Source organism: Hippichthys cyanospilos, chromosome 8, assembly GCF_059441005.1.
Source record: "Hippichthys cyanospilos isolate Australia breed blue-spotted pipefish chromosome 8, RoL_Hcya_1.0, whole genome shotgun sequence".
Classification (NCBI taxonomy): domain Eukaryota; kingdom Metazoa; phylum Chordata; class Actinopteri; order Syngnathiformes; family Syngnathidae; genus Hippichthys; species Hippichthys cyanospilos.
The window spans coordinates 21,737,571-21,762,510 of NC_142376.1; the positions used below are offsets into that span (position 1 = coordinate 21,737,571).

Below are 24,940 nucleotides of genomic sequence, written 5' to 3' on the forward strand. Positions count from 1 at the left end.
CACAGGTGGGAGGAGCCCCCTTCCAGGCCCACAGGTTGAAGTGGATGCTGCATGTACCAGACACAGAAACAACATAAATTACAGAAAACATATTGTGCTAAATAGTGCAGTGATGTCTTGACAGCAGGCAAGGCCATTGGGCAGGAACCATCCCACATTCCAGCCAGGTGGACTGCAGACGGCCGAACTCCTGACCCGTGATGGTCGACCAACGCAGGACCCAATGGGGGCGGTCAAGTCAACCCTCACCATCTAGCTAGCCCCCTCTCCCAGCCGGAAGAGGGGGGCAGGAAAAAAGAAAAAAGAAGAAGGCTACAGACAGGCTAAATTAACTAAATGCTTTTGAATATAAATGTGTTTTTAGTCGGGATTTAAAGATTTCTACTGAGGTGGCTGCGCGAACTTCCATAGGTAGGGCATTCCATAGTACTGGCGCGCGAATGGAAAACGCCCTTGATCCCGCAGACTTCTTTTTAGCCCGTGGGGTCGATAGCAAACCGGCATTTTGCGATCGAAGTTGTCGGGGCGGAACATAAGGTGATACTAAGTCGACGAGATAGGAAGGAGCTAAACCGTGTAGAATTTTATAAGTAATTAACAGCACCTTAAAATCACATCTCACGTGTATTGGAAGCCAATGCAGGTCAGCTAGAATCGGAGTAATATGATCAAACTTTCTCGTCCTTGTCAATAGTCTCGCTGCTGCATTCTGTACACACTGCAGGCTTTTAATGTAGGACATGGGAAGTCCAGAAAACAAAATGTTGCAATAGTCTAGGCGCGACGTAACAAATGCATGAATTAATGTTTCTGCATCGCTAAGAGAAAGAATAGGGCGAATTTTAGCTATATTGCGGAGGTGAAAAAACGCCGTTCTTGTCATGTTATTAATATGTGTTCGAAAGGAGAGAGTGGAGTCAAATATCACGCCGAGATTTTTTGCAGAACTACTTTGGGAAATAATACAGTTTTCTAGGTTCAGCGTGGTATTCTTAAGCAAGTGCTGATGATGAGCAGGGCCAATAAATAACATCTCAGTTTTATTAGGGTTGAGAAGCAGAAAATTGGAAGACATCCATTGTTTAATCTCGGCAAGGCAAGCCTCCAGTTTACTGCACTTGCACGGATCCGTTATTTCTAAGGGCATATAGAGTTGGGTATCATCAGCATAGCAATGAAAACTAATAGCATGTTTGCGTATAATATCGCCGAGAGGAATCATGTAGATGTTGAACAGTAAGGGACCAAGTACTGACCCCTGCGGGACACCACATGAGACGGAGAAAGACTCAGAGATCGCATCACCATAAGAAACACTATGCGTCCTTCCCAGGATGTAAGATCTGAACCAAGAAAGTGCTGATCCCGAGATACCAACACATGATCTAAGACGTTCTATAAGAATATGATGATCAATAGTGTCAAATGCGGCACTACACATCTCACGGCTCACCCCTCCTGCCAATCAGCCCTGAACAGCATCAGCTGCCACCGATCCACCACCCAGTACACCACCCAGTTTCTGATCCGTCCGCCTGCTGCGTCCCCTCCTCCGACCCCGAGAGCCCCGCCACCGTGGTCCGTCCTCATCTGCCTTCGCCCCCGCAAGTTCCATTCAGCGAATAACCATTCTGTCTTTGCCTTCACTTACTTGTGTGTGCTTTTGGGTCCTCCATCTCCGAGCCGTGACAAAATCACGTTTACAACACAGTTCATGAATATCTCAATTTTTATTTTTGGAGACAAGAAATCGGATTTTGTGAAAAGCATCAAAGCTCAAAATCAACAGTTGCACCGTCATTTTTGGTTTTATGCCTCATGTAAACACATGGAAATGGTTAACTGAATCATGCGGCTACCAATAGTTCCAAATGTTTTTGGAATAACAGTTCATTTATGTTCAAGAGTTTGATTCGACTTAATCTATGATCCGTACGGAACAATCGCCATGGTTCAGGCAGCACATTTTCATGGATGGCAAAATATTCACTTTTTAGTGCTGAAAATGGCTTAATATGTGTACAATCCCTTGGACCAACATAAACAGACTGCTGTGCCATGTCCTATTATTTCAACTTTGGAACTACATTTGTAGTGGTATCTCAGGGACTATTTTATTTACAAGTATCAACTCCAGAAGATATATTGTTCAAAATCTGTTTTATTTTGGGCTTGTCTTCTACAAAGTTGTCACAATGTGCAGCTGTTCAAAACATTACAAAATAAGAGCATTCAGCGTTTATTCATTTTTGGAAAAAAAAAAAAATCACAATTTAGCAATATGTTGCATGATGTCCCAAATACAGTAACTTGTGCTGAATTTAAAATGAAGAATGTAAAATTTTTGTTATGACCTTTGAATTCAATTTGTAGTAAATTCTCATATACCCACGTTAGAGAGTCACTGTGTCAAATGGCAAATAGTTAGTTGGAATTGGAGCAAAAATGTGCATGTGCCCCACTATCTCACAAGTTCTTTGACTTAAGTGATCCCGTGATTTGATCTTTCCTCATACTATATGCTGCTGTGTGGTGAGCCACTAAGTGACGCTGTTACCAAGATTCACAGGCTCCCCGCGAAACAGTCAGAAAATATAACTGGCTAAAGTTTCCATTAGGTTCAGATGATGTGTGTGAGTGTGTTTTAATTTACAGTAATAGATCTACTTGAAATGAAATCTTTTTAATATGATCCAACCCTTTTGCAGGCCAAAGTGGAGTCTACAGTCGATGTTGTCATTGGAATGACGCAGATTCCTTTTTTACAGGTTGTGCTGGTATTGCAGTGAGCTGGTAAGACATCTTAACACTTTCAGTGGTGATTTTTTATTTTTCGAAAATAAATAAAACCTATGGCATATAATACTTCTAGGTTACTTCGAAAATTACTTAAAAATTCCCACTTCCAAAGAATAGGTTACAGGCCCTGGGAGGGTTTCTCCCATGGATGATATAATAATAATAATAATAATAATAATAAAAACAATAATAACTAGAAAATGTGCAATTCGTGAAGAAATTGTGTGTGAAGGTGAAAACGCTGAAGGGAGAGGCGTTGAATGGTGGAATAATGTGGAATGTTTGCATGGCTTGTATCTGTGAAATATTCTGAATATTACAAGGTTGGAACGGTTTGAATAGGCCAAATAATGTAGAAGATACAAGGGAAAAACTGAAAAAAGTGGAATTGTGAGAACATTTTGAAGTGTGGGAAGAGGAAAATGGATACACCTATGGAATGGCGGGAATCGGGGGAATTAAATCGGGTGTAAATCGGATGAGTAATGGCAAAGATGGAAGCTTACGAAGTTTTGGTTAGAACAGTGGGAATGAATGAGGAATTATGAGTAATAATATTAAAATAGTTATGGATTAAGTAATGATCAAAATGTGAAAAGAATTAATTGAACCATGTATATGTGAAATGGGGAAGCTTCAAATGTGAAATGTTGAATATGCTATTGGGAATGAATTATTATGGTGAAAAATATGGAATTATGGGAAAATATTAATATTCATGAATTATTGGAATGGTGGAAATGGTCTCTAAGGAAAAATGAATGAGTTAAATGTTGTGAATGTATAATGGGAAAGCTCAAAATGTGAAATGTTAAGTCATTGATATGAAATGTTAAGTCACTGGATATGAATATTGGAATATTGAAGTGAAAATATGGTATTATGCGAATTTAAATGTATGAATTCTTGGAATGATGGGAATGATCCATGAGGTGAAATGAAAGAGTTAAATATAATGAATGTGAAATGGGAAAGCTCAAAATGTGAAATGTTAAATCTCCCGTTGGGAATGAATTGGGAATCCTCCCATTGATAATGAACTGTGAAATATTAAAGGGTGAAAAACACGGAATTATGGGAAAATATTGTAATGTACGAATTACTGGAATGATCCCTAAGGTGAGATGAATGAGCTAAATAGTGAAAATATGAAATGTAAAAGCTGTAAATATGAAATGTAAAATCCCCCAATGTTAAGTCAATGGGATTTTTGGCGTGGAAAATAGGGAATTGTAGGAAATCTGTATATATTTGGAATGAGAAAAATTGAAACAGCCGTCGCACGATTAATGGGAATAATATGAAATTGGAAGTGTTAATCGGATGAACTGGGAATGAGTCAAAAAACGGGTGGAATAAAAAAAAGAGGAAGAACACGTGTGGAGGCTTTCGCCTTTAAACAATAATAACAATAATAAAAATATAAACATTCCAGAGAAGTGTAAATGCTCACCAAATGCCAACAATACACAGTAATAAGTGTAATCTATAGTAACACATATATATAGCACTTATTATCAATATATATCCGCAGTACTAGATGGTTAATTGACGAGAAATTGTACAAAGGCAAGCTACCTTTGTTGATAGTGAGCCCAGCACTGGCTCATGTATGGAAAAGTTGCTCAAGCCACTTGAACAGGAGTCACCAATCTTTTTGAAAGTGATCATTACTTCTTTGTGTCACGATTGGGCATGGCAGTTTCAGGAGGTGTGGGACGTGGGGAAGGTGGAACCAATACGATGCAGGACAGACTGGGATGAGGCTCAAATTGAAGTTGATTTAATAACAAACGAAGGCAGGGTTGGAAAGAACCAAAAAATACAAAGTACAAAAAAATGCTAAACTCAAACTTACTGGGGCAACGAGGAACCGGAGGCAACACGGGAAGGATGGGTTCAGGGCAGCGCAAGGCAAGACAGCAGAGGGAGGACGTACAATGACCCAACAAGGGACGGGGCAAAACATTGGGGCTTACAGTAAATACTAACACAACTAATTAAGATGCAAGACACCTGGGAACAACAGGGGGCGGGGGAAAACTGACTGGTGGAAAAATTAGGCTGGAACACACGGGTGACAGGTGAGGCTAATTACAGTGACGACAGACACGGGGGAAACACAGAGAACCTATAACTGATATAACTGAAACACAGAGAACCTCTAACTGATACTACACAAACTAAATCCCACAACAAAGACAGACAGAACGTGACACTTATATTGACTAATACGAAGGGCACCAGTTCATGTGAAGATGTTAATCATGTTAATGATTTCTCACAATAATTAAGGAACAGTTGAAGTAAATGTGTAAATCAAGTGAAATATGTTATCTATATGTAATATATGTATACATGTTTGTAACAGTCCTAGAAAATCACACTGTTCTATCACTTGTGAGCAATTTGCTGAACAGGCATGCGGGCTTTTCATTTGATCCTCCCGCAGGCAACACGGTGGTGACCCCTGCAGTAGAATGTGTAGATAATAACTGTAATGAACCACTGGGATGCCATTTCATCTTATTGCACCCATTTGTATACCCAACTGTCATTTTATTTGAAAGGATTAAAGCTCAAATACAGTTTGACAGAAGATATGACTGTTGTGAGTGGAACACCATGTTCCAAAGTTCAAATTAATAAAAGGCCATAGTAAAATATTATTCTCTTTATCCTGTTGTAGTAACTTCCTGTTCTAAGTGCTGTAAAGGTACAACAGATGAAAAAGAACTGCAGCAGCACCATTTCCGCAGTGTGTGTTGTATGTGTTGTTTTATTGCGTTAGGAAAGATTTACCTACTAAAGCACCTACTACTTAATATGGCACAACATATTATTTTCAGCACTCAGCATATAGTGCTACCTGTTGAGCCTGGAAGAGGTCTCCTCCCACCTAAGGACCCTACTGAAGGTTTCTCATTTTCTCCAGATGGGGTTTTTGAGTTTTTCCTTCCTCTTCTGGGCGCCTTTTCCTCTTCTGGAGATGTCGTTGTGTATTTGTGATGTTCTGTATGATTTCTTTTTGACCTGTGAAAACTTGACTTGACGTGGAGCTGCTCACTCCTTTGGAAGCCGCTACCAGCGCCATAGCAGGTGAGCAGAGTGGGATTCCCGTCATTAGGTGATTGATTCTCAGTTTAGCCATTCCATGTGTTCAGCTTAGGTGTTTAGATGAGGTGAGAAACAGCGATGTGAACCTGCTTATTTAGATAGTCTTTCAAAACAATGGTTACATTGTTTGGAGTTATCCAGTTCCATCGAGTTCAGCCATGTTGTTTGGGGTGTATCTGTTTTTACACAATCCCAAACTTATGACAGTACAACATCTCTTTTGGGGAAAATGACCAAAGCTGCAGCATCCTGACTCTTAAGCCGTTCTCTGATTTCTGGACAAGCCGTTTATTGACTTTGCCTGGATATCATCCTTGCTTCTGTTAATATTGATTTGCACATAGAACAGGCATTGCTCTTAACAGTTGACAACATGAATAATGTTAAGATTACATTACAAAATGTTTCATTGACCTAAAAAGCCTTTTTATTGTAATCAGAGTTTACACAAAAATGGCCATGCTTTTTGAGTCAAAAAAAAAAGAAAAAATCCAAAGTCTTATGCATTTTCGGCTTGTTACGGTGTCCGGAAAACATGCCGTGATTTTTTTCAAGTGTTTAAAGTCTTTGAACTTTGCATTTGTAAATGGGGTTTCTGTAACTGTTATTCCAGTGCTATTTTCAAAAATAATTTCACCTGATTTAGCGAGAGCTAAGCATCTCAGTCTAAATCAATCAGTTTGTTGTCAATCTGTCTTGGCTGCGGATGTCCCTGGTCCATTTAATCATAGTTTCGGGCGATCGATAAAGGAAAATTAGTTTTGAATAAAGCTCCTCTTCCAGCTCCAACTCTCCAGTCTCACGCACCTGAAATGTGATACATATGTTTCAGTTGGTGTTTCACTAATTCTGTGTTCCCCTCCCGGTACAAAAGGCTAGATACTGACCAAGAATATGTCCATACAAAGCTTGAGTATACGGTCCACATAGGGAAGCTCCTCAAACATGATTGAGTGCGAGATCTCACTGAAGAAGCCTCGAACAAACTTTCCAATGACCAGGACCACAGACACATACAAACCCATGATCCTAGAAAGATAGCATAGAAGAAAAGGAGACTGATCCAAGCAGCCAACGAATATTATTTCAATGTCAATGAACATCAAAGTCAAATCATGAAAATAACAAACAAAACAAACAACACTCATTACAATGCATGCAACATAAAAATATTGTTAATACAAAGAATGGTTAAGAATATTTTCTAAATAATTATAAAACTCAGCTAGCTTATTTTTAACAGGTAGCTTTATTTCCACTTGAACTTTATTTAAAAAGAAAAAGAACGGAAAACTGCAATCTTAATTTTCATCAGATTTTTCTCTACACAGTCGCTTTATTTCCACTTGAACTTTAATTTAAAAAACTGAAAACACTGAAACTTTAATTTTCATGAGATTTTTCTTTGAGAAAAGTGCTTGTGAAACGTTGAAACTTAAATTTAATCAAAGTTTTCTTTGAAAAAAGTAGTAGTGAACATTGGCTTTAATTCCACTTAAAAAAAACAAAAAGCTTGAAAATCTAGTTTTCTTCAAATTTGAGTAATGCAACAATGGATGCAAATGTACCCAAAATGGATTTAACCCACTCCAAAAAAATAAAATAAAAAATGCCTTGTTACCCAGGCTTTTGCACTCATTTCACCGGAAAGGTCTCTCTTAGCGCTTTATGGGAAGTGTTGATCATTAGTGTGTTAGCGCATGAGCACAATAGCACGGCAGCACATTAACCCATTAGCGCTGGCAGCTTTGCCATGTCGTAGCGCGGAATGAATGCAAGCCCTCCTCTTAAATTTATCAAAGCACCCGGGTGAAGCCTTGAAATCTCGAGGTAGGCCTACTTGCTGCCATGTCCCTTCTTCTGCGTTGTCTTTGCACACTCACAAGATCGCCAATAATGACACTGGCCTAAATAGAAACTTGTACACTGGCGAGTTGTACTGTACATCACAGCCAATAGGAGAGCAGGACAATGAATGTGAGGGATACTGACCAACTGGTAGAGCAGGATAGTGGTGTGGTATGGCGCGTTTAAGGCGTGCGGGAATTTCAAGTTTTCTCTTGGAGCATGCAAGTTATCAGTTGTATATTAATTTTTTTCTCGTATTAAGAGGCAAAAATGTGGCTGAATATTTCGTGTACAGAAGCGTTCTTATCTCGAGGTTCCACTGTGTGTGTGTGTCTCTATATATATATATATATATATATATATATATATATATATATATATATATACACATACACACACAGTGTTGGGAGTAATGCATTACAAAAATAATGTAATTACTGTAATACATTGTTTTACTGTGTACTCATTAGAAATAAGAGTAAAGTAATGCATTACAATGCCACCCCAAATTCGCCAAAAACTCAGCGAGATCAGAAGAGAGAAGTCTGGGGCAAAATTTACTTGCTGATCTACTACAGCTGAGATGAAACGGCAGGTTGCATATGGACAATATTTACACAAGATGGACATATGACCATTACTTTCAGTTCGCCAGAGATAAAGACCAGAAAAATATAAACGCTAGGTGCACATTGTGCGTGACGCCTAGAAAGCTGCCCACTTCCCAAAATAGGACCAGTAATTTGACAAACCCGGGCCATAGTAACGTTAAGTTAGCGAAAAGAAAACACAAGGAGGATTGGCCTCTCTCACTGAGAAAGGAGATTTTAACATCAAGAGGTTGTAAGATTCATTAGGAGATATGCGGCCGCTTTCCACAGTGGATTCACCAGTATTTTGAAACCATCCGTCCATCCATCTGCTACTTCTGTATTCGGGATGGGGTCGCGGGGGCAGCAGCTTGAGCAGGGAGGCCCAGACTTCCCTCTCCCCAGCCATTTCGTCCAGCTCTTCCAGGTGGATCCCAAGGCCAGCCGAGCAACATAGTCCCTCAGGCATAAGCTGGTTCAACCCCGGGGCCTTCTCCCTGTGGGACATTCCCCGAACACGTCACTAGGGAGGGGTCCAGGAAGCATCCGAACAAGATGCCCGAACCACCTCAAATGGAGCAGTGGTTTGACGCTGAGCCCCTCCCTCCACTCTTTCTCAGAGACCCCAGAGACCCTGTGAGGAAAACTCATTTCGGCCGCTTGTATCTGGGATCTTGTTCTTTCGGTCACGACCCAAATCTCATGACCATAGGTGAAGGGCAGGAACGGAGATCGACCAGTAAATCGAATACAGTGTCTGCTGTGTTTCGAACGCTGTACTGGTGTGTTGTGGTGAAGACCCATCTGTCATATCTCTTGTTCCATCCTACCCTCACTTGTGTACAAGACCGCAAGACAATTAAATCCCTCCATTTGGGGTAAAACCTCATCTCCGACCCGGAGAGGGCAGTCCACCCTTTTCCAACTGAGGACCATGGTCTTGGATTTGGAGGTGCTGATCCTCATCTCAGCTGCTTCACACTCGGCTGCGAACCGCTCCAGTGAGAGTTGGAGGTCACGACGTGAGGAGGCCAACAGCACCACATCACTAACAAATAGCAGTGATGAAATGTTGAGACCCCCGAACTGGACCCCCTTAGCACTTCGGCTGCACCTAGGAATTCTGTTCATAAAAGTAGTGAACAGAATCAGTGACAAAGGGCAGCCTTGGTGGAGTCCAACCCTCACCGGAAATGAGTTCAACTTACTGCTGGAAATGCGGACCAAACTCTGACATCGATTGTACAGGAACCGAACAGCCCTGAATAGACCTTACCAGGGAGGCATGGGGAGTGTAATCCATCTGTAGTTGGAACACACTCTCCGGTCCCCCTTCTTAAAAAGGTGGAGCACCACCCCAGTCTGCAAATCCAGTGGTGCTGCCCCGGATGTCCACGTGATGTTGCAGAGACGTGTCAGCCAGGACAGCCCTACAACATCCAGAGCCTTCAGGAACTCCAGGCAGATCTCATCCACCCCCAGGGCCCCGCCACCAAGGAGTTTTTTGACCACCTCAGTAACTTCAGCCCTAGAGATGGGAGAGCCCACCTTGGAGTTTCCAGGCTTTGCTTCCTCAGTGGAGCGAGCTTGCTGTGCACTTTACGGTAGATCCGGAAAGAAGAGCATTGCTGAGAACTTTCACTTTTCTGGGATGTGACAGAGCCAATATTTTCACCGACAGCACCTTTATTCTTTGCGGCAATACTCGCCTGCCAAAGAATAAAAGTTTCAATGTCGCAATCAAGTGGCCGAGACCGTGCTGACAATTGTCTGACAATGCTGCGCTATCGTTAGCTTAGTACAGTAACTACGGTTCAACAGCTGTTAAGTGAAGCAAACGCTGCACATACCAGTTGTCCCAAGTTCTCGCTTCCGCCTTTCTACAAGCCAGGTGAGTGCTCTTGCTTGGCTCTGTTTTGTATTGAAAGCTCAACTGGCTGTGTTGGATCACTCCCGGTGACCGTGAAGCGGCCACCATGATTCATTCCTGCCCCCTGCATGAGCCGTTGAATGTTCCCGAAGTTGATTGGCTGTCGCGGCGCGAAACACGAAAAAAGTAAAAAAAATGTAAACGTCAAGCGAAAGGCAAAATTTCGCTTCTCGTGACTGCGCGCGGCCATTCGCGCCGCTCCATTCGCGTCCATCGAGTCGCCCGACGTGCATTCACGCTCGGTCACGCGAACTCCATTGACTGCAATACAAAACTCACCGGTTTTTAGCCTAGTTCGCATTCGGTGTGCACGTACCATTAAACTAAATAATCTCCAAATCATTATTTCGGGTGCAGCCCACACGGCCCGGTACCAGTTGAGACCGGGGACCACTGGTTTAGATCACATCTATTACGGTCCAAAATTACCTCAAAATTTGTTGAGGATTCATAAGAATCAACGTTTCCCATTTCTGTAAGTAACAATTGCAGGAATTAAATGTATTAATACCAAAATCAATAAGAATAATTTTGAACTTGCCAAAGTAGTTATAGAGCAAGCAGCTTCATATATGCCTTGCCTGCCAGCATCTTACATCCTGCATGTATTGCTTGTTACAATGTAGAAAGTCCAGGGGAGAAGACCACTGGTAGCGAACCCAAGGGATTGGGACTCAATTCCGGGTCTAGGCACATATTAATCAAGTTGATTCCTTGGGATTGACCCCTCAAGGACTAGTAAGTATTAACATAAGGTATTTATGGTCAAAGACATCTTTTTCACCAACTTTACAATTAATTTGAATGTCTTTTTAAATGATATCTTTCATACAGTAAACATTTTGATTTTGACCTTCTAATGTGCACTCTACACCACCATGAGCAAATCATGTAAATGAGAAAAGCCCAACAATGACTCAAATACGAGTATACTGCAGGGGCTAAAAAAAAAAAAAAAGAGGTGCACATATTAAATACTAATTCAAGATTTGCTTTTTGATGAAAAACATACTTTCATCAATGACATTCCCATTATTGTACAACTTGTACATTCTCTGTATTTTAAATATTTCTGTTTATCAACATAATTACTGAACTAACCCCAAATAATAACACCCCCCCCCCAAAAAAAAAAAAAAACATCTATCTTTTCTTTTTTAAAGTGATCACATGCATACTATACCGATTCCGATTGTGAGTAAGCTTTCCTCACCCATATCCAGCCAAGAAGCCAAGACTGGGTGGACTGACTTTGTCATTGAATATGATCATGGACAGAACCCCACATGAAGATGGGGCACAGCCTGCAATGGCAATGTCCCACCATTCCTGTTTCCCACTGAAGTTCAGTGACTTGTCATTCATCAGGGACAGGGTTATATTCTGGTAGCTTTCTTCATTTCCTAAAATAAACAAACAACAAGGTTAAAATTGGAATTCTCTTCTTCCTGCTTGAATAGTATAGTTATTCTAAGGTAAGGTCCCAACTGATTTTGTAGACAGAACAAGAACATATACAGTACTTAAGTTATTGCTATACTCAATGTTGGGCAAGTTACTTCAAAAGTGTAATGCATTATATATGACTAATTACTGTCAATCCAAAGTAATTAGTTACATTATAATATTATTGTATTTGAAATGTAAGCCATTAAACCACTATTGCATTACTTTTCCATTACTCATATCAACATACCTGAAAATATGGATTTGGCAATCTAAATGTTACTCATTTATGCTCGTTCCAGTGGAATGACCTAGATCACTGGAAATGTATAATACAAAACATACAAAAATGACCTAAACACAGTTCTCTGCACACCAACAATACACCGGTGCCATCTCAAGACAACCAAATGAACTATGAAATTTGTGTTATCAACTGCTTCAATTACTATTATAAATTAAAAGGATTTACGAGCAGTCTTTTGGGCTATAGCTTATATTGCATTGTAATGCGTGTCAGTGTCATTTGTACCAAGTAAAATATTGCTTGTTTTTGTGTGTATTGCCTTACATTAACCGTGTTACAGCAAAAAGTCATGCATTACAGTAATTACATTACTTTTTTGTGTGACGTGTTCTTGATACATTGCAGTAATTACATTGTTTTTGTAATTAATTAATTAATTAATTACTTTTGTCACCTCCTTCTCAACTGGAAGTCCGCAACTGCCCCTTCGTGTACTCAATGGATTCATGATGTCACGTCTTTTTTGAAAGTGAAAAAAATTAAGTACTCAAGATGGGCTAAGTTCTTTTTTATTTATTTTTTTACGTTTATTTATTTATTTATGTTTTTTGTGTTGCTTATTTCTCTGTTATAGTCTTATTTTGTGGTTAGTGTTGTATAATGAGCTTGTTCAAAGGACTTTGAACAATTTGTATAATATTGTGAATTTCTGGTGTGAATATTTTATTTTTGATACACGTCAATAAAAATATGAATGAAAATAATTCTTCAAGTGGGCTCATCCGATCTACCGTATATTTTCTTAAAGTGGGTTAACCAGATCTATTACTTCTGGGTTTTTCCTGTTTATTTCGTGGAGTTTTAAGTTATTTCGCCCTTGGTTTTGTGCTATACATGTGACAATAATTCTCTACAATATAATTTTTTCTCGCATCTGTCAGTCTTTAGTGTGGGTTAGGTTTGGATCCCTTGCTGTTCGTGTTCTGTCCAGTCCTTTGTAAATAAATAATTTTTGTATCTTAAGATACATGACGATACATGACAGATGAGCTTATCTTCTCCAAATACCAAACATTTGATGATTCGAGTGCTGAAAACATCTCTGAAAAAAATCTTGCCTTCTTTGCAAAACGTTTGGAAAACCACAGTATATGGACAAGAAACCATCATGTGAATGTTTTGCTTGTTTACGGATAGACCTATTTTTTTTTTTTTTCCACAAATAGCACCAACATCCCACTCCATCTTGTGTTTCTGAACAACCCACAGGTCTCGATCATAATATTTATAGAATTGAAGTCCATTTAATTTTTTCTGACCTTCATATAGTTGAATGGTTGGTTTGGCCTCTGCTCCATTGGGGGCCCTGATGTAATTTGGAAACATATGGGGAACATGCCTAGACACAAGACAAAACACAATTTTGACCATAACGTGCGTGTGTGTTAAAATGTGAGTTGATATCCTCACTAACATATTGAATTTCAAGTGCAAACCTACACTGGGTCAGTGCGATTGCCCAGCAGAAGAGAAGCTAAATCAGCCCTCACAGGATTCCCAGGTTCCAGGTCAATTGAATGCTTGTCAAATGTGTGTTCCACAGTCCCTCCTTTTCCCAGATCCCTGTTAAGACAGAAATTCAAAGATTAATCAGCAAAAAGCTAAGAAATGTTATTACAATATATATATATATATATATATATATATATATATATATATATATATATATATATATATATATATATATCCATCCATTTTCTATAGCTGCTTATCCCTACAAGGCTTGCTGGCGCCTATCTCAGCTGGCTTCGTGCAGTAGGCGGAGGACACCCTGAACTGGTTACCAGCCAGTTGCAGGGCACACAGAGACGACCAACCATTCACGCGCCCAATCACACCTAAGGACAATTTAGTATATCCAATTCACCTGCCATGCATGTTTTTGGGGTGTGGGAGGAAGCCTCGGGAAGAACATGCAAATTCCACACCAGAAGGCCGGAGTCAGGTGGATTTGAACCGGGACCTTTGAACTGTGAGGCGGACGTGCTATTCACCGAGCCGCCGATTATATAATTACATGTTAATTATAGAAGATTAACTTGCTTAACATGAGTCATGGTTTCATGAACCAAAATGCATACTTACAACCTTGCTCAATGGGATTATTGTACAGACCTAGACTTAAGAGTAATGTTTAGAATTAAGTGTTGAGATTTTTGTGTTATTTTGCGTTTCAAATCTGACTTACATAAAGACATTGCTTGCTAATAGCTGAGCAAAGCATTCTGAGATGCCTTTCTGTGGGACGGAGGTGACTTCAGGTAACCGATGGGTACACAGCAAAGGGACCAGCTCACACTGATATGCTCTTGGCCAGGAAATGCAAGAAGAAGCTTTTTGATTTCCTGATTAAACACCCAAAAGATATTGAATATCACCGCTTTACATGTAAAGCATGATAATGCCTAATGGTAGTCAAGTCAAAAAGTTGTCTGATGGACCGAAGATTCCAATTTTCAGTCTGAATAAAAATGGCAGACCGACAATGGATGGGGGTAAGTTGCCTACCTCCGCTGCACATACTTGGATGGAGATCTTAAAGAGCTGTCTATAAACGTTTTGGGTCTCTCCCCTCTTATTACCAACGACAACAAAATGTAACTATGCTATAGAACATTTTTGACTTTGTTAAACATCAAAAGGTATTTGACCACAAACACAATTCAAATTGTATTTGCATTCATTGCTGCGAGCTAAAACTTACGAGTGCATTCAGAGATATGTGATAGTGTACATTGCGCTCACATTAACGCTTGGTGGTGGCGGTGGGAGGGGGGTAATTGTATTCTTGTTTTTTTGATTTTTTTAATGCATATTCGTTGAACTGTAGAACGGGACAGTGGCGGACTGGTTAGTCAGTCCGCGTCACAATTCAGAGGTCCCAGTTGATTCCGGTTCCAACCTTTCTGTGTGGAGTTGGCATGTTCTCCCCAGGCCCACATAGGTTTTCTCCGGGCACCTCGGTTTCCTCCCACATTTCAAAAAACATGCATGGTACATATATTGGACAGGTAGGTTAAAAGCACACCAGTGACACTCTTGAGGATAAGCAGCTAAAGAAAATGGATGGATGGATAGTAGCGCTGGTCCTCACATGAAGGGATGTACTTGTTAAAAAAATAGAGGTGGGCACCCTGTCACTACTGATGGACCGACATTTTGCTGAAGGACCGCAGAATGACCGAATCATTTTGAAAATGACGGACTAAGACCAACAGAACAGTACATTTGGACAATCATTTTAATATGTTGTTGTCATCTTCACAGCCTGTGTCACCTGTAACTATTGGTTATGGTTTGTTACTTCACCCCATTAAATATCCCAAATTGCCAAGAAATGTTTAAACTGCCATAAAATGGAAGTGTGAACACAGTCTAACTAGGCAGGAAGCATAAATAAATGCACCTAGGAACTAGAGTGCCAGGCAATTTTAAGCATTTTCATTCACTTTAGAATATTGTATGATATATATATATATATATATATATATATATATATATATATATATGGATGGGACCATTCATATTGCATTCTATTCTTTAATAAAAAAAAAGTATTAAGTAAAGGCTGTGAATACTTCTCTAAGTATGATTTCTTAGTTTTCTACTTGTAATAGAATGTAATAGAATAGAAAACGTAAAAAAAAAAAAAAATAATCACATTGTCAAAATGAGGTATTCTGCATAGAACTTTGAGGAAGGATATTAATTTAATACAGTTTGGAATGAGGCTCTAAATACGACTAAGTGGAAAAAACTGAAGCTCTGTGATTACTTTCCAGATACACTTTACGTATTTTTTGAGGACACATTTTTCTCAGTCTCTAAAAAAGATGATAATAGTGTCACATTTGAAATACTTTTTGAAAGAGATAAGACAGGCACATTGCATTAATACTAGGCATGGGACGAGATGCAACTCCCAAGAGACGAGATATGTCACGAGATTGAGTCCATGGAACAAGATATGAAGAGATTTTTGCAAAATTTTCAAAATTAAGAAAATACTGCTAATATAAGGTTTTCAATTTTAAAATGACATTTTTATTGATCAGGCTGCAAAAAATATGTAGACATTTTCAAAATGCTCCTGCAATAACAAATTATTCAGCTGAGATCTCTCAGAAGTTGAACACGACCAAAATAAAATACTTCTTTTTCATACGCTGCTTCAAGAAAAGTTGCAGTTGCAGAAAAAAAAAATCATGTTTAAAGTGCCAAACAATGAACAAAAGAAACATTAATGCAAATAGGGAAATGCTCACTGCCAATTGATGTCGCAGGGATAGAAAGGTGCACTTTTGAAATAGCAGCCAACAAAGGACTTACTTGCCTCTTTCATAGCATCCGCTTTGGTTTTCTTGTAAAGGGTTGGAACTACTGTGCGAAGTGATGTTGTGACGGGATCTCATACCGCAGACAAGGTGTGAATTAGCCGCCAAAATCCACTGCCTTCCACGGTCAAAAATGGCTTCATAGCATGCGTGATGTTATGTGAGGGTTATCTTTAAAAGTAGACTAAGACAAGCCCTGCTGCTAAACAGCAAAATAGTAACTCAGACCAGCCAAGATTGACTTTTCTCCGCCTAGGCAATGGGAAAAAAGCTTGGCGTACATACTCATGCATTGCCAATAGCATTTTCGTCGCTCAAGAGTCCCTGCCTGCTTGTTATTCATTCAGCAAAGCATTGCACATTACAAGACATAACAAAAAGAGCCAGCCAGGCGCCACCAACAGCTGGGCCAAGGTCCCAGCTCACACTTGTGTCAACACCTTTATCTAAGGACTGGGGCGAGATGAACTAAGACTGCATAGATCAAGGTGTCCAAAGTCGATCCTCGAGGGCCGCTGTCCTACATGTTTTCCAGGTTTCTTTTCCTGAAACACCTGATTCAAATGATCAGCTCATCAGCAAGCTCAGCAGAAACCTGATAACGATCCTGATCATTTGAATCAGATGTGTCAGAAAAAGGAAACCTGGAAAACATGCAGGACAGCGGCCCACAAGGACCGACTTTGGACACCCCTGGCATAGATGGATAGCAATGCACACTATTCTAGACAAGAAATACGCACATAACAACCTAGTATATGATTCCATTCCCTTGCATACCAATATCCCGTGTTATTTTTGTAGCTTTCGCATTGGAATCCAAAAGCATTCTTTATTGTTGCCTGCTTCTTTGAAGGCGTTTTTGGAGAGGTGACAAGCTTCAGGTTTTGTTTGTAAACTGCAAATGCCTTTGCATACAGTTCGTGTTAGCTGTGGTGTATGGCATTTTTTTCCCATAGTTTACAAACTGTCTTTGTCTTATCAGTTACCACCCTTTTCAATTGGAAAACCAAAATCTTGCCACACAGATGATTTAAAAGTAATCAGGCCATTGAGTATTTCTGCTGTGTACAGTACTCCATTGAGCTCCTTCTCCTTTTCAATTAATGGCTGATTACAAACAACGGTTAGGTGCATGCAGCCACCCACTGTGCGAGAGAGTGTAGCATGCAAGCCTATCCATCAGCCTCGTTGACCTCCATTGGATTTCAGACTCAAAAAGCCGCACCCGCCAAAAGAGTGAAAAGGAAATCAATCTCGTGCCATGGCGACGCGAGAAATCTCTTGGCGTTCGATCTCGCGAGATCTCGTCTGTAAGATATAATATAAAGAAAAGATAAAGAGAAGATAACATACCTTTGAAAATTCCATGACAGACGCAATGTAAGGTCAGCAGGACTTCCAATCAGTTCTTTTATGACTTCCTGTCTACTGGGGGGGCTTATTCTCCATACTGATCCGGAACTGCCTTCAATCATGGCTGTAACAAGGTCCTCATAACCATAAAGTGAAATAAACTGCATGGCCACCTACAACAAATTATATATATATATATATATATATATTGTAGCTTTTAGCTTATAGCCATTATAGCTTTACAGTCAGTACATTTTCACAAAACAGTGTTAAAACAGGGTCTGTATTTTCTTCCATTTCTTCTGTCTTGCAAATTGTTGTCCACTCGGGGTGGAAATCTTTGTCTGTCTTACAAGTCGATACAATTACGATTTTGGGGTCTCCGATTCAGAATTGATCTTCTTCCATTCAGAATTGATTTTCAATTGAAAATTATTTGATTTAACTTAAATTTAATTCTGCATCAATCGATAGATATGCATAGAATCATATTACGCATCATACTAGTTCAGTCTGCAAGGAGACAGTTTTTTTTTATTTTTCTCTTTTTTCTGAACTTTTATCAAGTTTTGATGTGATTTGTAATTCCCCACAAAATTAGCATGTATACAACTGATACTCTTTGAAGCTAGCTATAAATTGTATAACTTTTACAGTATAAAATATGATGAAACATACATTTATAAACAAAAAGATTCTACAAGACACTTTGTAAATGATCTATTTCACGCGAAATTACAGTACCAATATATGTGAATAAATGGTGCCCAAAGGGGGAAAAAATCAGTACATTTGTGATAAACAAGATATGGAAATACACTTTTTTAAGAGAGCAGCTAAATTGAGAGTACATGCAAAGCATGATGCATGGCACAATTGTGATATTATTTAGTACAGTATAGGCAGTATTTTTAGTTATTTACATGTATGTGAGTAATAGTGTTTGTGAAATAATTTGGAGTTTGTATACATTGTTGTTTGTTATTTTGTGGACATTCTGAAGTTTTCTGTTGTGCTGGTGACGGACCATTTGCTTTCTGCTCTGTATGAATATTTGTTCCTGGTTTGTGGATTTAATTCATGTGCGTGCACGGGAGTGCGAGATCGGGAGTTTCCCTTTGAGCTAATTTGACATTAGAAAACACATGCACACATATGCACACACACACACACACACGCACGCACGCACACATATTTGTAAATGAGGGTTCATTGTCTGCATTCCATGGCTAGTTTTATATGGCGTTAGCCATAATATGGCGTTATATTTGTGCCACAATTACGAGCACGCGAAAAAAAAATTTGATCGGAGAAAATCAAACTGAGCGAGCGAAAACAGATTTTGAGGGCAAGAAAAAAACTATTGAGCGCGTAATGATAAGAGTTTGAGCGCGCGCCGATGGAGTTTGAACATAGAAAAAGAAAGTGCTCGCTCAAAATTCCTTTTTGCTCGCTCGTGATAGCCCTCTCTCGCTCAACATCTCGCTCTCGCTGGCATACTCCTCCCTCCCGCGCTCAACATCGCGTTTGCTCAACATCGAGCTCTCGCTCGCTCGAGTTGTCCTCTGCGCTCGCTCAGTTCTGCTCACGCGTTACATTTGTGCCACAAAACCAGCCAATCAGAGCTTGTAAAAGCACTTTGATTGACAGCTTGGTATCCAATGAGATTGCTTGTACGCTATCCGTTGACGCACTCTCATTTGCCCTGTGTTCACCTGGAAAGGGCAAACGAGAGTGCGTCAACACAGACTTGGGCTGAAGAATTACTTTTAATATTATTATTATTACTGTATTGTATCATTTGACAGAAATACCTTGTAAGTTTTTGTACTTTAATAATATAAGCCCACCCCTCCCGCCTACGTCGATGTGACGCACTCTCGTTTGCTCATTCCGGGTGAACATAACAAGCAATCTCATACCAAGGATACCAAGCTGTCAATCAATGTGCTTTTACAAGCTCTGATTGGCTGGTTTTGTGGCACAAACGTAACGCGTGAGCAGAACTGAGCGAGCGCAGAGGACAACTCGAGCGAGCGAGAGCTCGATGTTGAGCAAACGCGATGTTGAACGAGGGAGGGAGGAGTATGCGAGCGAGAGCGAGATGTTGAGCACGAGAATGCTATTGCGAGCGAGCAAAAAGGAATTTTGAGCGAGAAACTTCTCTGCAAGAACTTTTTTTCTGCGCTCAAAATCTGTTTTCGCTCGCTCAGTTTTATTTTCAACGCTCAAAATTTTTTCCGCGCGCGCGTAATTGTGGTACAAATATAACGCCATAGTTTTATGTGTGCCAAGCACTCACCAATCTGAATTGACACTGCAATAGCATTTCTCACTAGGACTGCCAATAAAGACTATTTTGCTAGTCAACCAGGTAACAATGACAGTTGCAATTTGTTGATTAATCACATTGAATTACATTATAACACAGAATAGATAACCTTTAATTACATAATCATTATGAAGGGTGTGACTGCTGTGCATTTATTGTATTGGGTTTGAGCTGTTCAGGCCCAGGGGAGTGTTAAGACTACACAAGTGAGAGAGACAAACAGTAGATAGATAGTGGGCAGTCAAAGGAGAAATATAATTTTTTTCTGTTTTCTCTCAGGGATAAACAAGCGGTCAGGACAGGAAAGGGTGCCTTTTGATCATGCTGTAAAATGGACATCTTGCGGCTTGAGGAGACAAAGGGGTGACTGAATCATGACATACCGCATTGTTCCCAAACTTTTTGGTGAGTTTTTCATACTCCACCTCCGTAAATGGTTGGATGGACTGCTGTTGGACACTCATGGTGAAGAGAGGCTGCACACACACGTTAATAGACCTAATATGAATAAAGTGAGAAATCTAATCTCTGTTCAAACAACAACAGAACAAGTAGGGCTGAACGATGTATTGTTTTGGGACCGAAATCATTATCTTAGGAAATGGGATTTTGAGATCATTAAAGCTGTGTTTCTTTTTAAGGGCTCTTCTCACCAAGGGTCAACAATCTGTGGCATGCTACTGTGGACATTTCACACTTTGGAAATCAGGCGCTAAGCTATTTCTTTACGGCTTCGTCTACATGTAACCGGCTTATTTACACACGCATAGTCGCCCCCTCATTGTTGTTGTTTATTTAAAGAAGTCACATCTATACGAATCCAGCCATTGAAATCAAGTTTGAGTGTCCTGCAAGACACTTTCAGAGAAAGATTGGCCCTTCTATAAGACCAGCGATTGGATCCTGGCACGACCATTGACCAATGAGAGCAGGAGTTATAATTTACTCTTGCCCCAACTCCCGCTTGTTACGTGCCCGTCTGGATTGTAGAACATACAGGCTGTTGACATAGCCAAGGGCGAGGAACAAAGAGCTTCACCGAACCGTTGGAAATCTCTTACCTAGATTTATTTTATAATAAAATGGTATTTCAAGTATATTTTTTTTGTATGATTGTAATCATGTTTGCTTATCTACAGCTTTCACGGTGATTAGCCTTCCGGGTGCTGCTAATATGATAACGGCTGCCACAAGACTTTAAATGATGGAAAGGGGTAACTGTGGAAAGGGGTAACTGTTCAAAGAAATCAAAGCCTTCTCTGGTGGCCTTAAATAACCTGACATTATCATAACTACATAACTATAATAAACTATTTTATCTTTACAGTGATCCCTCGCTATATCGCGGTTCATCTTTCACGGCTTTGCTGCTTCACGGATTCTTTAAAGTGGCTCAGGGGCTTTATTGTTGTCTAGAAATAACCTATTGATGGTGTACTGTATTGGTTTTTCACTTTTCAATTCATTACACTTGTCAATTCATGACAAAAGGCAAGAGGATCCAATATATATATATATATATATATATATATATATATATATATATATATATATATATATATATATATATACATACATACACAGTGGGCCCCGATTTACGAACTCCCCCTCTCACGAACTTTTCGACTTACGAGCGTGGACCGCGGCGTTTTTTGAAGAGAAATGCCGTTGCCTTCACAGGCATTCATCAGTGTGTCCCACCCTCAGTGGGACAGGTGCTTAAGAGCAAGTTTGTATTTTCACCACTTAATGGATAAATATTTCAATTATGTTAGCTTATTTACAAATCTAGTCACAAACCGACACCTATAAAAATCTAACAAAATAATCTGCAAAACTAAGCATTTGGACATCTAGAAGAAGATTTGATATATTTCCCCATAAATCAATAAACAATACTGACATTAGTTACGTCCATATTCAGCATGAGCCAACACAAGTCTTCCACATATGTTTTCACTTGAAATAAATGAGAAGAAAAATAATACGTACAGACAGTTGGCCATACTACTTACCTCATATCCTCCTAGCTTGACAGTAACAGTTACATCAATGGGGTGGTTTACAACACCCACTACAGATCGGACTAAAGAAATGAAGAGCAGGGGAAACCATATGATGCACACTAAAAAGATGATGATGAGTCCACCCATTCCATATTTCACCATCTTCTTTTTCTTTTGTCCTTTAGGCTGGGGGTACTTCTGAGGGGAAAATATTTGTAAGGATGAGGATGGGTTCAGAAATAAATTCCAGGTGAACAGATTTCAAAACAACAAAACAAGTTTGAACAAATTTCAAACTGTTTCATCACACCGATAGTGGTGGTATTTTTAACTCGTTCAGTGCCATGGTTGAAAATTTTCATCTTTTAAAATAGAAGTAAAAATAAGTAATTAAAATATTGTAAAATAAGTATTTATTTTTTATTTTTTATGGAGGGTAGCTGAGACCCTTGACTGGTGCTTATCTATTACTAAGCCAATTGAGCACTGTAGTGATAACTGTGACCGTTGGACTGTGACCAACACAGTGTCACATTCTGCCAGGGTTTTCTTCTGTTGTGGATTTAGTTGTGGGGATTTTTGGTTTGTTTAGCCATTCAGTTAGAATTGTTTCCCCCCCCGCGTCTGCCTCTCCTCTCTGTCCGTTAGTTTGATTTTGTCCACCTGTTGCCTGCGTGTTCCTGCCCCTTGTGTGTCATCCAATCAGCTTCCCCTGCCTCTTTTTTCCTCCCAGCTGTTTCATGTTGTTTTGTAATTAGTGTCATGTGTATATAAGATGTAGGTTTGTCACTGCTTGTTGTTGGGTTATTGTAATGGTCACCTCCATGCTGTCGTTTCCTTGCTGTAGCGTTCATTGTGTTCTCCAGTCCCTCGGCCGCTCTTCCCTAAGTTTAGTTAGGCTCTCGTTTGTTTGATACTTTGCCCAGTTTTTGCCTATTTTTGTTCCTGTCTCATTTGATTATTGAACCCTCAAATTTTGAGCACAAGTCCTCCTGGTTTCCTCGCAATCCATCCTCTCGCACCTCCGCACTCCACGCCGCCATGGCCAGACGTGACACACAGATTCTAAGTAAGGAACGGAAATCAATCTTTCATATGATACCACCCATGTTTGCATAGACCTAGCACACATTGTCGGCCTTGAAAGATTAGTGAGAATACTAAATAGTCAAATATATATATATATATATATATATATATATATATATATATATACTGTATATATATATATATATATATATATATATATATATATATATATATATATATATATAATTTTTAAACTATCAGTCTTTTTAATATTATATTTATAATTTGTGGCAGTTGAATAAAAACAAAACAAAAGAAAAAAAAAAAACAAGCACAAGCCACAATTGGTCCTCAGGTCAGACTTTCGCAGCCAAAAGGTGCCAAAGCTAAGTATTACCTTCTCTGTCACACGGCTGCATTTGATGATGAAAATGTTTGCATAAATGTCCTCTACACACATCCAATTGGACAGAGAAAGACTTGTATCCGTCCAAACCCAGTCCATTACTGCTCGTAGCTCTACTAGGAAAGGAACCAGACGAAAACTACACACATGCACAGACAAGCATTCACACACAGCCAGACACACCCACAAGCACACAGGTGAACACACACCATAGAGTGAACCGCTTACATTAAAGCACTACTGTAAAAAAAAAAAAAGAAAAGTTGCAGTGCACAAACAATAAAAGGCTGGTATTCATACCCTTGAAAGAGAAACAAGTTGAGGTGAGTATAGTTCTTTGTGAGGAAGTTGCCAAGAATACGGGTTGGGTACCCGCAACGGATCTGGTATGCTGACAGGGCAAAATAAATACACTTGACAAAGTACCACAGCTGAGCCACAAAGTTCTGATTGAATCGCCTAAAAAGAGAAAAAAAATGGTGAACAAGTATGATGCTGATTAAGAAAAAAAATGGAGTAATACATTTGGTTTTGTTACTGTGTCATGGTACGAAAATGATACCATAAAATTGTTTTCCGGAAACTCACCTTTCAGTGACAGCAGGTAGGATGAAGAACATCCACAGATGTATCCCAAAGACAAGAACAACCTTGGATTAGAGCAAAATGAAATGCTTAAAATGTAAATATTTCATACGTGGAGGTGCCTCAATTCATATACTTAAAAGCATTTCTGAATCAGTTATCATGTAATTCTTATGTGTAAGTACAGAGGAACCTAGATTTAGTTCTGAATCATTCCAAATGTACTAACATCCAACTGAAGCAATATTGCGGATAGGACATAATGTTTTTACTAATCCATACCAGGAAACCAAAAAATGATTTAAAGATTTAAAACTGATATTTAATTTACAAATGTGTAAATTAATTACCATATTTCTCTTGAGTACACGTCGACCTCGCATATAAGTCGACCCCTCTCTTTTTTTTTTAACTTCAATTTCAATTTAAATTTTAACCTGTTGAAAAGCCCTAAAAGTCATCATCTCTATCTGACACTCTAACTAGGTCCTCCCATTTAAATCCTGGACATCCCATCCTGCCTGCTTGCCATTCAAACATCTTTGTTACTCTTCCATGGGTAGTCATCTTCAGATCCATCCAATTTGTTTGAAATGGAGGTCTTCAGAAAAGATTTGGTGATCATCTTGCTTGGGAAGTTCTATACCTAAGAAACTACTGTTGTGAGATCAGAGCGTGGAAGGTTGCCTGCTGTTTCTCCCCCCCACCTGCCGACATCCACGACAGCTCGTCCAAGCACACATCCAAGGGCTCAAAGAGACAAGTCAAACCGTCTTTTCCGTTTTATAATTTGTCAAAATCCGGCAGAAAAATAATCCACACAGCCACTATCTGAAAGTACATTCGAAAATACAA

The 24,940-nt window shown here is 39.5% G+C and overlaps 1 protein-coding gene across 1 annotated transcript in view; it reads right to left on the reverse strand.

The window, feature by feature from the left end:
- Nucleotides 1-2,143: 2,143 nt before the first annotated feature.
- Nucleotides 2,144-24,940, reverse strand: part of piezo1 (piezo type mechanosensitive ion channel component 1 (Er blood group)) — a 141,451-nt gene continuing 118,654 nt past the window's right edge. The window contains exons 44-54 of the mRNA XM_088420841.1: nt 24,089-24,150; nt 23,801-23,959; nt 23,492-23,639; nt 22,075-22,263; nt 20,443-20,535; nt 17,728-17,900; nt 13,478-13,600; nt 13,297-13,376; nt 11,498-11,687; nt 6,804-6,945; nt 2,144-6,723 (exon numbers count right to left, since the gene is read on the reverse strand). Coding sequence (XP_088276967.1) covers nt 6,592-6,723; nt 6,804-6,945; nt 11,498-11,687; nt 13,297-13,376; nt 13,478-13,600; nt 17,728-17,900; nt 20,443-20,535; nt 22,075-22,263; nt 23,492-23,639; nt 23,801-23,959; nt 24,089-24,150 — 1,491 coding nt within the window. The 3' untranslated portion in view covers nt 2,144-6,591. The remainder of the gene's footprint in view (nt 6,724-6,803; nt 6,946-11,497; nt 11,688-13,296; nt 13,377-13,477; nt 13,601-17,727; nt 17,901-20,442; nt 20,536-22,074; nt 22,264-23,491; nt 23,640-23,800; nt 23,960-24,088; nt 24,151-24,940) is intronic.